The sequence below is a fragment of the Loxodonta africana genome, chromosome 2 (genome assembly GCF_030014295.1).
Source record: "Loxodonta africana isolate mLoxAfr1 chromosome 2, mLoxAfr1.hap2, whole genome shotgun sequence".
NCBI lineage: Eukaryota > Metazoa > Chordata > Mammalia > Proboscidea > Elephantidae > Loxodonta > Loxodonta africana.
In genome coordinates, this window is record NC_087343.1 from 197,081,577 (window position 1) to 197,097,499 (window position 15,923).

At 51.7% G+C, this 15,923-nt stretch overlaps 1 protein-coding gene across 1 annotated transcript; it reads right to left on the reverse strand.

The window, feature by feature from the left end:
• Window positions 1–36: 36 nt before the first annotated feature.
• F12 (coagulation factor XII) lies at window positions 37–12,193 on the reverse strand. Its single transcript, XM_064279189.1, has 14 exons — window positions 7,557–12,193; window positions 7,141–7,198; window positions 4,829–4,928; window positions 4,600–4,670; window positions 4,193–4,303; window positions 3,911–4,042; window positions 3,665–3,769; window positions 3,375–3,540; window positions 3,073–3,281; window positions 2,744–2,966; window positions 2,428–2,564; window positions 2,187–2,336; window positions 1,470–1,618; window positions 37–1,379 (listed from the first exon to the last, which is right to left on the reverse strand). The coding sequence occupies exons 1-14, from the start codon at window positions 7,611–7,613 to the stop codon at window positions 1,212–1,214; spliced, it is 1,836 nt and encodes a 611-aa protein (XP_064135259.1). The 5' UTR covers window positions 7,614–12,193; the 3' UTR covers window positions 37–1,211.
• Window positions 12,194–15,923: the final 3,730 nt, after the last annotated feature.

The following is a 15,923-nucleotide window of genomic DNA, read 5'->3' on the forward strand; positions in this document are numbered from 1 at the left end:
TGTTATAAAGTTAGCTTGTAGAGGGAATCGTTTAAGAAAAAAAAAAAAAAGTTTAAGAGTCCAGCTTAAATGGTCCACAAAGCTCAGTACACATGGGTTTAAGAACAAAAAGTGAGGTGCTGAGGTCTGGGCGGCAGGACCCCTCTCCCTGTAAGAGTGCCATTCAACCCCTCGACTGTGGTTCTCAAACGTTACCAAGCGTTAGAATCCCCTGGAAGGCTGTGAAAGAGATTGCTAGACCCCACCCTAGAGTTTCAGATTCAGTTGGATGGGGTGTGGCCCCACGGTTGCATTTCTAGCAAGTTTACTGGCTTTAGGTGCAGCTGGTGCGGTGACCACACTTTGAGACCCACTGCCCATGTGGGTTGGGGAAGGTGGTATTCCAATCCTCGAGCCATCAGGGTCCACACCACGATTTTAACGTCAAAAACCAAACTAAACCCATTCCCCTTGATTGGATTCTGACTCATAACAACCCTATGGGACAGAGTAGAACTGCCCTCACAGGGTTTCCAAGGCTGTAAACGTTTATAGAAGCTGACTGCCCCGCCTTTCTCCCGTGGAGCCGCTGGTGGATTTGAACCTCCTGCCTTTAGGTTAGCAGCTGAACACTTAACCACTGCACCAGGGCACCAGGGCTGCGATTTTAACATTAAGCATTTCTAACAATCGTTCTCAGCCTCGTGCACATGGACTTTCTGGGGAGTTTTTAAAACATACCACTCCCCAGGCTCCATCCTTAGAGATACTAATTTAATTGGTCTGGAGTGGATCTTGTGCATAGATATTTTCCCCAGGTGATTCCGAAGTACAACCAAGATTGAGAACTGCTGCTCTGTAAACTTAAAATGTGAATGTTTCTTATGAGGAATATATGAGGAGGGCTTGGCACACAGCATGGCTCAGTCAACTTAGCTGGACATGAATCTAAATCTTGCGTGATGAGACCTCGCAGACCCTGCTCTTTTGAGTGGCCGAGGAGAAGTTGTGCTCGGGTTTTCTGCCTTGGTATTTCCGAGGGGGAACCCCTGAAGGGCTGTTCCTCTCAAGCATTTTCCAAGGACTTTATTGAGTGCATGCGCCACGCCTGGCACAGGCTGGTGGCTCCCGGGAAATGGGATGCAATTCTTAACGTCCATTATCCCATCATCAAACCCAGCCATCCTCCCACTACGGGGCCGCACAGTAGAAAAAGACTCGTCCCTGGGAGGTCAGGAAGCAGTGTGCTCCTGGATCCAGGCCAGGTAGTCGGCTACATCTGTGTACACGCCGGGCTTATAGCGGTCGCCGCAGCCCGAGCCCCAGCTGACGACACCCCGCAGGATGAGTCGGTGCTCCCTGGCCTCGTCCTCACACACCAGCGGGCCCCCGGAGTCACCCTGGGTCGGGAACAAGAAGTTCAGCATCCTTCGCCTGGGGCAGCACCTGGCGGTGTGGGAGGAGGGAGCCAATCCTGCCCAAGTGCTCACCTGGCAAGCATCCGTGCCTCCCTCGAGGAAGCCGGCGCAGAGCATACCGGGGGCGAGGGCGGCTCCGTGCACTTCTGGGTTGGAGCAGCGCTCCCTGGGGATGAGCGGCACCTGCGCCTCCTGCAGGAAGCTGGAGTATTCCTCTGACCCTGCCAGCAGAGAGCTCCTTCCTCGTCACACCCCACCCCACTGCGGTCGCTGCCTGGGCGCTTCCAAACCCACTAACCTCCTACCTTCCTCCCAACAACCTGGAGAGGGAGGGAGTTGCCTTTAACTCCATTTTAGATGAAGAAACTGAGGCCCAGAGAGGAACCGGGATTTGAATGGGCGGGACGGAGGCACCCGGGATTGGAATGAGTGGGATGCTTTGGCACCGCACCCCCACCCAGAGTCTCAGCACCTTGCTCCCAGATTAGTCCGCTAGAGTACTGGCTGGTCCAGTGCCGGGCCAGCGATTTAATCAGCCCTTGCAGCCCTGCACCAGACTAAGCCAAGAGAAAGTGAGATTCTCCCTGCAACCCCGGGAGATTTTGAGACCCCCGATAGTGAATCTCAGGCCCCGGCAGGTGCGGACCGCACAGACTAGGGATCTGCACGTTCTCACAAACCACCAGACCGGCGCCACCTGCCCAATAGGTACCCTGGACGGTACCAAAGTTGTGAGGTTCTCTGGCTTATCCGGAGCCAGCGTCTCCCACCCCCAGCCGCTCTGCCTACCCTCGAACTGGTGGCCCCAGCCCGCCACCTCGCAGAGCGCAGCCTCGGGCTCAGCGGGTCGTGTAGCGTCCCTCGGCAGGCACACAGGTTGGACGTAAGGCGACAGACGAGCGCAGCTGCCGTCTGGGCTCTCCTGCAGGCGTAGCAGGGCTAACCCCAGCGGGGAGGAGGGTGAGGCGGGGACGCCAGAGCCCGGGCCTTCCCCACCCTTTTCCCGGCCCCTCCGGGACACCCCACGCACCCAGGTCGTGCTGGTAGCTGCTGGGCGAGAAGGCCTCGTGCAGGCGGTAGGCACGCACTGTCAGGGTCTGGCACTGCTCACAGCTCTGGTTGTGGCGTTCCTGGCCCAACACCACAGTCAGCTCCTCCGGGGCCGGCCTGCGGGCGTAGTGGGGGAGAAGACGCGCGCTCAGAGCCCGCCGCAGGCGTCCTGGGGCGGGAGAGGGGGCGGGCTGCTGGGGAGCTTTGGAGGGTGCGGGGGAGGGAGTCGCGCGCCATCTGGGCCCACAGGAGCGGGGAGCTAGTCCAGGTCTGGGAGCTGGGCGAGCGGTACTCGCCGATTCTGCAGGCAGTGAGCTGCGGTCAGCACCCAGCAGGAGGCGATGAGACTACCCGCGCAGAAACTGTTGCCCCAGTACAGCGCGGCGATGTAGGGGTGCGCGCCGGGCAGCGCAACCAGTCCCCCGACAATGCGGCTCAGCCGCTTCCGGAGCCGCTGCCCGCAGGCCGCGGGGCCAGCGGTGGGTAGTGGAGTCTGCTGCTCGGGCGCCGCGCTCAAGGCTGTGAAGGAAGCCAGGGCTGAGGACTGGGACATCCACAGCCCGCCGAACCCCTCTTCTCCGGCCCCTCTGGGCTTGAACTTCCGGCCGGGCCCCGTCCCACCTACTTGGGGTCTGGGACTGAGGCGGGCTCTGGGTGGTGGGGTGAGGCCACTGCAACGTCGAAGGCTGGGGCAGGGGCAGGTCCTGTGTCAGAGGGGGAAGCGGGGGCGCGGACGGTAATGATGCCTGGCACTGTGTCAAGTGGCAGTACTCCCAGGTCAGCCGGTCGCCGCTCAACGCGAAGCACCACGGGCGGGTGTCATTGTCCGGGTTCCTGCAGCCACAAGACTGGCGCGCTGTTAGAGCGCAGGGAGACCCGAGGACCCCGGGGCTGATGGAATGCCCTGCTCCGCCCCACCGAGCGCACCGGCAGAAGGCGTGGCGGCCCAGTCCCCATTTCAGCTTTTGCTCTGCAGACACGTTCCGGTAGGTGGCCTCCGAAGCCCACGGCTGGCAGGACGCGCCCGAGCGCGTCGTCCCGGCGGTACCGCGGTAGCTGAGCCCGCGGCCGTTGTAGCAGCTTGCCTCAATGTCTGAGGAGAGAAGGAGCTCACTGCAGCCAAGGGGGTGGTGTCCCCGCCGCACTCCCTACGGTCCTTCTAACAACCCCGTTCCACGTGAGGCGGGGCTTCTGCAACCCCGGAGACTCTGACTCACCCACATCGCAGATGAGTCCCGCGTAGCCCGCAGGGCAAAGGCACAGGGTAAGGCCCTCCGCCTGCAGGCAGCGGCCCCCGTTGAGGCACGGATTGGTGCGGCAGGCTGGGGGGAAGAAGCGAATTGAGCACCCCTGGGTCTGAAGAACCCTCAGAGAGCCCCCACCACCACCACCCGGTCCTCTGCCAGCTTCTCCTCCTGACCTTGGGCCCTCCTCCCGGGCCAGTTCCCGCCGGGTCTGCTCACCCTGGCTGGCCAGCGGTTTGCAGCGGACATCTGGACCCTTGCACTGGCACTTGTCCACACCTCTTGGCCCAAATCTATGCCACATCTCATCCTTGTGGAAGAAGCGCAGAAGCTGAGGCTCAAAACACTTCTCTGGTGATGAAGGGGGGTGGTGGTCTCAGAAGAGGTAGGATCATGCCCAGTCTGGGGCAGGCATGGTGTTCAGGTACCCAGGGACCCCTTCAGTAGGCCCAGCTGCCCCTACTGCCCACCACACTCCCCTGACCCTTGTCATCCCCTTACCACTCTGGCAGTGCTTCCCAGTGAGGTGCTCTGGACAGAGGCAGTGTGGGCCGCTGGGTGTGTTCACACAGGTCCCTCCCCTCTGGCAGGGGCTGTGTTTGCTGCAGTGGTCTGAGAGAGGAACACAGCCCGAGGAAGAGTAAGGAGCCTGAGTCAGAGAGATGAGAGCCAAGTCCTGACCTCAACCTGCCTGTCTTGTGACCTTGATACTCTAGGTTTCTGAGCCTTAGTTTACCCACCTGCAAAACGGGGCCAACCCCTGCCAGAACTCTCCCTCTGAGGGATATTGTGGAGGGAGGCAAGGGAATGGGCCCAGAATCCCAGGAGTAAGGGGTCTGATGATACCCAGAAGAGTCACTAGAGGGGAGGAGAGGGCCCTGGGCCACCCCAGAGGCTGTGTGTGGCACCTTTCACTTTCTTAGGCTCCAGGCAGTACCCCCAGCGCTGGTCCTGCTCAAAGTTGGGGGTGGTAGCACACCTGTAGAAAGAAACGAGGCCTCCCTGCTTGACCCAGGGGGCTGGTCTGCCCCCCCCCCCATCACGGCCCCCTCTCTCCAAGCAAGATTCCTTGGGCAGAGGCTGGGCAGAGTCCATGTCTCGAAGGCCCCTGTTCCAACCCCTTCTGGGTGGTCTTACCAGGGCTGGGGGCCGGGCCGGCCCCTGTGGGTGCATCTGTGGTGCAGCTGCCTGTGGTACTGGAACGGGAAGTGGCAGGGCTCTCCAGTAACCGTGAGAACTGCAGGGATGACACACTCCCTTAGGATCTGCCCCATGCCCAACTGCCCAGAGTACCCTGGCACTACCTTCAGGGTCTGGGTGGAGAAAGGACGGGCCCTGGAAAAGGTCATTGTGCAGTCAAGACAGCGCCCTGCTTCAGAGGTAGCAGCATCCTGGAGTCAGACAGTTGCCATGGACTGCTGACTGCACCTACTAGCTGTGTGACCTTGGGCAAGTCTGCAGTCCCAGGGCCTAGAAGAGAGCTTGCCACAGAGTGGCAGAAAGTCGCTGTCAAGTCAATTTTGATCCATAGTGACTCCATGTGGAAGCAGACCACCAGTCATTTCTTTTGAGGCACCTCTGGGTGGGTTCAAACCACCAACCTTTCAGTTAATAGCTGAACGCTTAACTGTTTGCACCAGCCAGGGACTCCCTGCCATAGGGCATGCACTTAATAAATACTTGTTGAATGTTGAAATCAGTTAACCACTCTGAGCCTTGGTTTCCTCATCTGTAACATGGCAACAATAATGGTATCTACTCCAGAGGAATGTTATAAGGCTAAAACAAGATGATTCCTGTAAAGCATTTAGCATTGTGCCTAGCACGTAGTAAGTGCTCAATAAACATTCGCTGCTATTTTATTGTTAAAGGCATAGTGACGCTTGCTGAGGGACAGACCAGGCCAGGACAGTAAAGAGAATGGGTGATTGAGGAAGGAGGGGCCTGGGAAGATTTCTTGGAGAGAAAAAGGTCTGAGATGGACTTTTAAGATGCAAATGGGGTGGACAGTGAGGAAGGCCCCCAAATAGCTGATTGGGCAAGGAGAGGGCACCAAGGTTGGTTCAGGACAATGAGGAGAGCAGTTTGGCTGGGTGTGAGGGTGATGAGAAGAGGAGGCTGAGGACATCCAGAGTCAGATTATATTGGCCTCAGATGCCATGGGAAGGGGCTTGGACTTGACCCCACCAGGGAAGGCTCAACCAGGGCAGGCCTGGAGTCCACCGAGTTGACAAGCCCTGGCTCATTGAGCACTGTAGATAAATATTCAGTGCCTGGAAGAATGAAGGCAACGGGAGGGTTCCAGCAGAGGGCAGATGGCAGACACCTCCCACCCCTCCAGCCCCTTACTCCTCTAGCCCCTCTCCTCCCTACTCCCTCTTCCTACGCCTCCAACTCCCCTCCCCTCACCCCACCCCCACCTAAAAAGGAGCTTGATAATAAAAGCTAATATGTTAGACCAAAAGTATCCCCTGAGGTCTTCTTAAAACCATAGTTTAGCTTAACTAGTAAAGAATGTCTGCTTTGAGCACTGTGCTCTTTTAAGATCTACGTATATGGGATCAAATTGACAACAGCAACTAGAAAGATTAGATAGAAAACTTAGGCGGCAGTTACTTTATGTTAACAGAGAAGGAATGATTCGGGAAAGAAGGGTGAGAATGGTCACGCAACTTGAAGAAAGTAATCAATGTCACTGAATTGTACATGTAGAAATTGTTAAATTGCTACATGTTCTGCTGTGTATATTCTCAGCAACAACAAAAAATAAATAAATTTTAAAAAAAGATACTGTGTTAGAAGCATTGATCATGTACCGGGCTCTGTGCTGAGGGCCTTACATGGATTGAAGACTACTTTCTCTTTCTAAAAGACCCTATAGATTTACTGTTATCACGCCGGTTTTACAGATGGGGAGCTTGAAGCTAGGAGGTTAAGTCACTAGCCCAAAGTCACCCAGCTCATGAGTGGGGAAGCCAGGACTCAGAGGCATTTGGACTCCGGAGCCCAGCTCTTGATCCTTCTTTGTCTATCACTGGACCTGTGTGGCATGACTGATGCCCGAGAGATATATCAAGGAAAGAAAAAGAGGGCAGGAGGCTGGGGAAATGAAGGAAGACCCACGGGACCCCAGGTGTGAGGGATCCAGCAAGCATGCCCCCAAACACCTGCTCCTGCCAGGCTTTGGTCTGGGCACTCAGATACAGCCCAACTCCTGGCCTTAAGGAACATTCAGCTCAGTGTCACTCTGGGTCCCTGCCGGCCATAAACACAGACCTGGCACAGAATGAACACTCAGGTCTGAATCCCAGCCAGGCACTTCCAGGGACAAGAGTAAAGAGTGTCTAGGATGCCCCCCTCACCTGACTGGCCTGAGACTGACCCTCTGCACACTCCCCACCATTCTATCCCCATCCAAGGGTGTCAGGAGGCAGAGCCAGGCTACTTACCCACTGTGTGTTCACCAACTGTGTGCTTGTGCTCCTTGGGGGCTTTCCAAGGTGGAATCTACAGGGGATGATAAGAGAGCAGGTAATTTGCCCAGGAAGTCATAGCTTGTCCCTGATCCCAAAGTAGTCGCTAAATTCCTCTTACCACCCAGAAATCAAGAGATTTCCTCCCAAGATCTGAGATCCTTCCTTTCTCCTCCCATTGTCTCTTCAAAGTCCCATCCTCCTAGAAATTCAGGCCGTGCACTCATATCCACCAGCTCTGGTTGTCTCTCTCCTCTGCCTGGGCCTTCTAGGCTGGCCTTACCTTTCTCCAACTGGGCCAATAGATTGCGGCCAGGGGCCAAGGCAGGCAAGAGGACCCCCGCCCCCCAGGGCCATCCTAACATAGTCTTCCTGATTCCCACAGCCCTCACCAAAAGCGCTGACTCCAGGTTCACCAGCAGGGACCCTAAAAGCAGTAGAGCCCTCATGGCGTCTATCTGTTGGTCTGACTGCCTGCTCAGCAGTTCAGATCAATAGAGCTGGCCAAAGGTTTCTGAGGCCTGGGAAGCTAGGACAGGTCAAGCTGTCCTTTTGGGCCTGTGGGGCACAGGCTCTGGAAAGCCAAGCACAGCAGCTTCCTTGAGAGATCTCCAAGAGAAAGGGAAGTGGAGTTGGTGGGTGGGAGTCAAATGATGAGGAGCTGGGTTCCGCCTCTCTTTCCTGGAGGGTGGAACTGGAAGGAAGAATAAGGAACAGTGTTGTGTTCTGAGTCCTGCTACGGGTGAGGGGATTACGAGATGAAAGGGAAGCTGTCTACTTAGACATCTGTAAAAATGGCATGGCAGGGGCATCTGACCTTTTCCTCTAACTTCACAAGGTAGAAGGAGAATCAGGATCAACAGCCGAAGCTGATTCCTCTGAGGTGGAGTTCAGACATTCCTCCTCTCTCCAAACTTTTTACCAATTCTGACATCATCCATCTCTCCCATGGAGCTTTTGTCTGCCTCTTTGCTAGGTTCAATAATTCATTGCAATGGACACGCAGAACTCACAGACCACACTCACGGTTACGGGTTTATTAGGGAAGTAACAGGTTACAATTCAGGTTCAGGAATGCTCAGGATATAGTTCTTCGATCAGGACAGCCTTTTCTCAGCCTTGCCCTCAGGCACACCACTGTCTGGCCCTTGGCCCCTTGGCCTGGCCTCTGCGCTGTTTCAGCAAGTGTTACAAAGCTCTTTTAGCTCTGCTTATAGTGCCCAGAGGCACCCCACTCCACCAGTACGTCTCAGCCCGGAAGGACTTCACTCTAGCTCTGTGGGTTGGCAAGCCTAGCTCTACCAAGTGCCTGGAGGCACCCCACTCCACCAGCAAGCCTTCTGTCCGAAGGCACTCAGCTTTCTCACTCCGTGGGTTGGGAAGCCCACTGCCCCGTCTCCTTCTGATCTCCTGGTTCTGCTGTCTCTGCTGCTGCGTTTCTCTGCCACTGCTTCTCGCTGTCTCTGGTGTTACTTCTCTCCCTCTCTGCCCTAGTTCTACTGCCTCTGCTGCCTCTCTCTGTCTTCCGTGTTACAACTCCTGTCTCCCTTTAAGCCTAGCAGGATGGCAAAAATGACCAATCCCCTTGTTAGGGTTCCATATACTTTATTTGCATGATTGCACTCCCACAAGGGTGCCATGCACCTTATTAGCAAGCTATCCAATCCCCTTGGTGGGCCACAAGCACCTCATTTGCATAGTCCCACCCAGTCATTTGGTGGGAGTTACAAAAGACTGGTTAGAGAGGCCATATTAAGTAATTCACTGCAGCACAGGCCACCCCTGGCTCTTCTAGCCATTGGCCCTTTCATACTTGAAGGATTAACTTCCTCCTCCCAATAATTTTATCAGTCTAAAACAGTCATTAACAATAAAGTCCTTCAGTAGGGCAAAGAGTCCTCAGGGTGAGGTTATTCAGGAATTTAGATCTGCTGCAGGGTCCATCTGATCTGATCAGGTTCTCCAAAAGTTCGTCTTGTGTTCACCCTCTCTGGTGTCTGATAAAACTTAACTGGGAGTAGATTATTCCCTTGCTCTGAGCCTCACAAGGTATCAGCATAGCAAAACCTTTAAGGGACTTCAGGTTCGGCCACCGTACTCAAGTCCAGCAGTGCCTCCGCTTTGTCCACTCCTTCACAGTAATTGCTTCTATAATTACAGTTTTTACTACCACAATTAACTCTGTTAACAATCATTACTCACAGCTGAATCATATAAACCTATCCGCATCTTCTCCCACCCTCTTCCCCAGACCTATCAGGAAGAGAGGGATCTATTCAATGGAGAATCCTCCTTTGTCCCTCTCATTTTGAGTATAAGCACACCCATGAAAGCGTGTAAGCCAGCCACTTCATGCCTTTATCTCCCCCTATTTTAGATAGCCAATGTTTAAATTCTCCCTCCCTATCAAACTAGTACCCTGAGGATATAAGTATGTTCCTTGGTCTTGAAGAATCTTTTGTTCCAGCTGGAACTCTGAGTATCTGCATCCATAATCGAAGTCCAGTCCAGAGCAAGCCATGACATTGAGGCAATTTACACCAGCTCATAGTGTCAAACATCTTTCTCTTCATTGGCTCGGGCTCTGGTCAGCTCATCCCTAGCACCTGTGGGCCAAGTCAGTGGGTACCAACTGTAGGCTCAGGAGTCCATAAACCTGGCACTTCAGACCAGCCAACCCCTTCTCTCTCTCTCATCCCTAGCCCCATAGGCTAGGTCAACGGGCACCACTGGTAGGCTCAAGAGTCCACACAATTCCCTGCACTTCAGACCACCCACTGAAACTTGTTGCTGTGGAGTTGATTCTGACCTCTGGGTTTCCAAGGAGCAGCTGGTAGATTCAAACTGCCTACCTTATTGTTAGCAGTCAAGCTCTTAACCACTGTACCACCAGGGCTCTGCACTTCAGACCAACCAGCCCTTTCTCACTATCATCCCTAGTCTCCATGAGCTAGGTCAACAAGTGCCAGTGGAACATGTCCATACTCATTGCTGTACTTCTCCTACTTAAACTCATGAATGGACCCAAGGGGTCACTACGCAGAGGAGCATATCTGGCTATCTACTTGACGGCTCCCTTTAACTTCCAGACCTATAAAGGGGTTCTTCTGATGGGAACTGAATTTTCCTGCCTCTACGCATCCAAAGACAAATTGCTTGCTTGAAATTCAAAAAGGAAAACAGTCATTTTTTTTTTTCTTTCCTGCAGGCCCTTCCTTCAAATGCAAATCTCCTGCTCTCTCAGTAGTTCCAGGTGGGTCCGTATGTCTTTTCAAATGCAAACTTCCTAACTGGAAAGATTCTGGGTGGGGCTCAGATTTTCCACCTAATTTCCTAATACTCCATATACAGGCCCACTGCATTCACAACAGCCTGTGTTTCTTTCAGGCAAATCCTAGTTCCCCTTTTAGCATATCCAATCAAGTATTGGCTGAAGGCAGAGTTATAGGCCCTCTGCTATCTATAATACCCAATATTCATTTCTACCATACATTTAGGTCTGCTTTACAACACGAGACTGGAAACCCTTGTGGGGTGGTGTAGTGGTTAAGTGCTACAGCTGCTAACCAAAGGGTTGGCAGTTTGAATCCACCAGGCACTCCTTGGAAACCAGTTCTACTCTATCCTATAGGGTCACTATGAGTCGGATTTGACTCAACAGCAATGGGTTTGGGGTTTTTGGTTACAGCATTAGGTAGGAGAAACATTCAATATCCATAGTACATTCAAATAAACACATCCATTTTTTAAAACACTCCAATTTCATCTTCTTCACACTTGACTATCTTCCCATTCATATGCATATGGCCTTGGACCTCTGGCTGGGTGGGACCAGTAGATCCTGGTCCCCTATCAATCACTTTGTTTAATCAATTTGGCTTTTGCCCCAGGCCACTTCAGATGGGGTTTTTCTCCTCTCAGCTGCAGCATAACATCTTTTACTTTCCTTTCAGCCATTACAGGTAACAACAACCAAAGTAACCATCTAAGAATAAAAAGTTTCACTTCCCACATCCCTTCATTCTTTCTCTTACAAAGTCCCATGCTTCCATGAGTCTGAAGCCATTGCAACAAATTCCATTCCTGATGCCAACTGCAAAAATGGCATGGCAGGGGCATCTGACCTCCTCATCTAACTTCACAAGGAGGGAGGAGAATCAAGATCAATAGCCCAAGGCTGAATGCTATGAGTTGGAGGTCAGACATACCTCCTCTCTTCAACCTTTTTACCAATTCTGACACCAACCGTCCCTCCCATGGCACTCTCTATTTCTCTGTGCTGGGTTCAATAATTCATTGCAATGGCCACACAGAACTCATAGACAATACTCACAGTTACGTGGTTTATTAGGGAAGTAACAGGTTATGATCCAGGTTCAGGAATGCTCAGGGTACAGTTCGTCAATCAGGACAACCTCTTCTTAGCCTTGCCAACAGGCAGGGCTCTCTCTGGCCCTTGGCCCCTCTGCCTGGCCTCTGCCCTGTTTGGACAAGTGTTACAAAGCTCTTTTAGCTCTGTTGATAAATGCCCAGAGGCACCCCTCTCTGCCAGCAAGCCTCCTGTTCAAAAGTGCTCAACTTTCTCACTCCATAGGCTGGGAAGCACACTGTGCTATAACCTGCTGATCTCCTGTTTTCTGCTGCTGCCGTTTCTCTGCCACTGCTTATCGCCATCTCCAGTGTTACAGCTTCCTTCTCTGTCCTGGTTCTGCTGCCTCTGCTGCCTCTCTCTGTCTTCCATGTTATAGCTCCTCTCTCTCTCTCTCTCTCTCTCTGTCTCCCTTTAAACCTAGCAGGATGGCAAAACTGACTAATTCCCTTGTTAGAGTTCCATATACTTTATTTGCATGATTGCACTCCCACAAGGGTGCCATACACCTTATTTACATTATTAGCAAGCTGTCCAATCCCCTTGGTGGGCCATAAGCACCTCATTTGCATAGTACAACCCAGTCATTCAGTGGGAATTACAAAGACTATGGCTAGAAGGGCCATATTGAGTATTTCATTGCACCACAGGATCTTAGAGTCCACTTGTAAGTGTATTAGTTTTCTAATGCTGCATAATAAATTACCACATACTTAGCATCTTAAAACAATACTCATTCATTAGTTCACAGATCCATAGGTCAAAAGTCCAGCACTATGTGACTGCGTTCTCTGCTCAGAGTTTTGCTCGAAGCTGCAATCAAGGCTGAATTCTCCGAAGGTTCTGGGAAAAGTCCACTTCCAACCTCATTCAGGTTGTTGGCAGAGTTCAGTTCCTTGTGGTTCTGTGACTGAGGCCCCCGTTTCCTTGCTGACTGTTGGCCAGGAGCTGCCCTCAGCTCCTAGAGGCAGCTTTCATTTATCTATTATATGGCTCCCTCCATCTTCAAAGTCAGCAACAAAGAATCTTCCTCACTCTGGATCTCTCTCACACTTCAAATCTCCTTTGCCAGAAAGAAACTCCTTGTGTTTAAGGGCTCATTTGATTGGATCAGGTCCACCAAGGATAATCTCCCTATTTTAAGGTCAACTGATTTGAGACCCTAGTTATATTTGCAAAATCCCTTCACAGAAGCACCTAGATTACTGTTTCATTGAATAACTGGGCAAAGGTGTGCAGACACTAGAGGGTAGGGATCTTGGGGCCATCTTAGAATTCTACCTGCCATAAGAAAAGTCAAAACCAAGTTTAAGTGGTAAACCAAATGGTGCTAAAATGTGTGGCTGAAGCACAAGGAAGGAAGATGGGGTGGGCATGTGTTGTTTTTCCTGCCTAGCATGCATTTGCCCTAGTTCATTAATGGCACCATGGTTTTTCCTTTGGGAACCACCCCTCTCTCACTTCTTCCATGAGTCTCCAGTGCTGCCAACCCTACCCACAGTTTTGGGGGTGTGGGCTCAATCTGGCCAGTCGTAGAATGGCAGTGATTGGTTTAGAGACAAATATGTAACACAAGTTAGGCCAACCAAAGTCTGCCTTGGGACTTTTGGAAACAGCTACTTTCTTTCCAATGGGGTAGCTAAGCATGAAGGAGATGTTGATGGTCACCTTTGTTACTGCTTGGGAGGGCCTCCCTGAGAATGAAGCTTACACATAGAAAAAGCAGAGCAAACAGGGAAGGAAGGAGGGAGGGATGCGGTGGTAGGATCCTTACCTTCTGGTATTCATGCCTTTGTATAATCTCCTCCCACAGTGAATCAGAGCTGTTCCATGTGACCAATAGAACATAGTAGAGTGATGGTGTTTGACTACCAATCCCAGGTCATAAAAGGCATCACAGTTTCTGCCTTGGTCTCTTGGATTGCTCATTCAGGGAAGCCAGCTACCATGCTCTGAGGATACCTAAGCAGCCCTGAAGAGAGGTCCACATGGGGAGAAAGCAAAGCCTCCTTCCAACAGCCAGCACCAATTTGACAGCAATTGAGTGAACCACCTTGGAAGTGGATTTTGCAGCCCCAACTGATCTGTTGCCTGCAACATCATGAAAGGGGTTGCCTGAATCATCCATCTAAGCTGCTCCTGAATTCCTGACCCTCAGAAACTATGAGAAATAGTAATTGATTGTTGTTATTTGAAACCATATAAGTCTTAAGGTGTCGGCTAACAACCCAGTGGCACCTGAACACAAGGTCAGCCGCATTTCCAAGAGACCGAAGAAAGACACTGGAACCAGCAATCATGACATATGGTTTATTTGGGAAGCTTACTTACAGGACCGTGGCCCAGGGCAGCGGCTGGACCAGTTTAGTGCTCCGCAACCACCTAGCAAGGGACACAAGCTTATATACTATTTCAGCTGGGACCCAGGCTCATTGTTTTTCTCCCACGTCCTTGGGCAGTCAGTGTTCCCAGGGACTTCACGTCCAGACCCAGATGTTTTTCTTCCTGTTGCAAAGGCATTCCTCGGCCTTGCCTGCTGGCCCAGGCATGCCACTTCCAGCCTTGTACCTTAGCCTGAGTCCATCCCAAATTCATCCCTAGCATGCTTCGAGGAAGAGCAAAGCCGATTCCATTAGGAGGGGATGCATATAGCTGAATAGCATTACCCTACATAAGGTGATTTGTTACATAGTATCTGATAACCAATACAAATAGATTGATTCTTGATGATTTTGTTTAAGAACCTGGCTCCTAAAACCACAAGTACCACCAAGGCACCTCAGCTATGTGAGCCAATAAATTCCTTTTTTGCTTAAATCAGTTGAGTGGGAGTCTGTTACTTTCCATTAAAGGAGTCCTGACTGAGACAAAGTAAATTATGGGAAATGAAGGGAAGTGTTGTTGTCAGGTACCATGGAGTCAGCCCCTGGCTCATGATCACCCTATGCACAACATCAGCAGACCATTGTGATCCATAGGATTTGCATTCATTGATTTTTCAGAAGTCGATTGCCAGACCTTTCTTCCTAGTCTGTCCTAGTCTGGAAGCTCTGGTGAAACCTGTTCTGCATCTTATCAACATGCAAGACAATGGGTAGTGGCTGAGCTTTGAGTGTACCGGGAATCAAACTTGGGTCTCTTGCATGGAAGGTGAGAATTCTCCTGCTGAAGCACCATTGCTCTGGAAGACAGATGTAGTGATCTAATTCTGCTGGGAGAGAGGCAGGCTGTGGAAGCCTTCCTGGGACAGAAACCCAGCAAGAGGAGGGCAGAAGGAGTGGGGCATTCCCAGCATATTCTCTAAAAGTGTCACCTTTTCAACAATTTTTTCCAAAGGTAATATGTTGATGACAGCTGTTAAGACAGTGATGAAAGCAAGACTATGAGACATCAAGATGATCTAATTAAAGGAGAAGCAAGGTCATCGTTCTCACTTGCACCTAGGGTGCAGGCCCATCCCATTGGCTCCTTCCCCTGCTGAGAACCCGCTATCCCTGTGAATCTGGAGGGGCCTTTTGAACAGGTCTTCACAATGAGTAGGGGTTTGCAAGTGGGAAAGGGAGGAAAATACTTCCAGGCGGAGTGGATAATACTTACAACCTCACAGAAGCCTGAAGGCAGCATGCCAACTGAGAAATATGGCTCCAGCACTGAGCACTGCCTTGTGGGGAGTGTGAGGAATGAGGCTGTGGAGTCCGTTGAGACCAGTGGTGGATATCCGTGGGCTTTTGGATGCTCACCATCTATTCCCCCTTCCTTTAGACTCCCAGTTTCTACTTGAAGGTCACTCTGCCCCCATTGTGTGGTGAAGGGTAATTTCTAGTGACCATATCCCACTATGGAAGCCTATGGACCAGATCACCCTCTTACTGTAGCACAGCCACAGGGACCCAAACTTGACCCTGATCCTGAGCAAACTGCACAAGGAAGGCCAGAAGAGTTGGAAGCCTGGCATTGTACCACCTGTGCCCTGATCAGATTGTCCCTACTGATGGCATAAGTCAGCGTGCCTTCTGAAAACCAAGCTTAAGCAGTAAGGAAATTCATCATTTCCCATTACAAGAGTAGAGTAGTGTGGCTCCAGGAACAGTGCTCTCAGTGGTTTAACAATGTTATCAAGGACCCAAGTTCTTTCCCATCCCTCTTGTCTGTGGTCTTCACAGAGCAAACTTTCAGGCTGACTCCCCTCATGGCTACAAGATGACTGCCACAGTCTCAAGAATCACATCTAAACTCAGTAATGTCCAAGTAGGAAAAGGGGCTTTCCCTTCTAGTAGCTCCCTCTTAGGAATGAGGAAAACTTCCTCAAAAAAAATCCCAAGCAGGCCTCTCCTCGTGGCTTATTGGCCAGAACTGGGCAACATGACTTCTCTAAACCAATCTCTGTCAA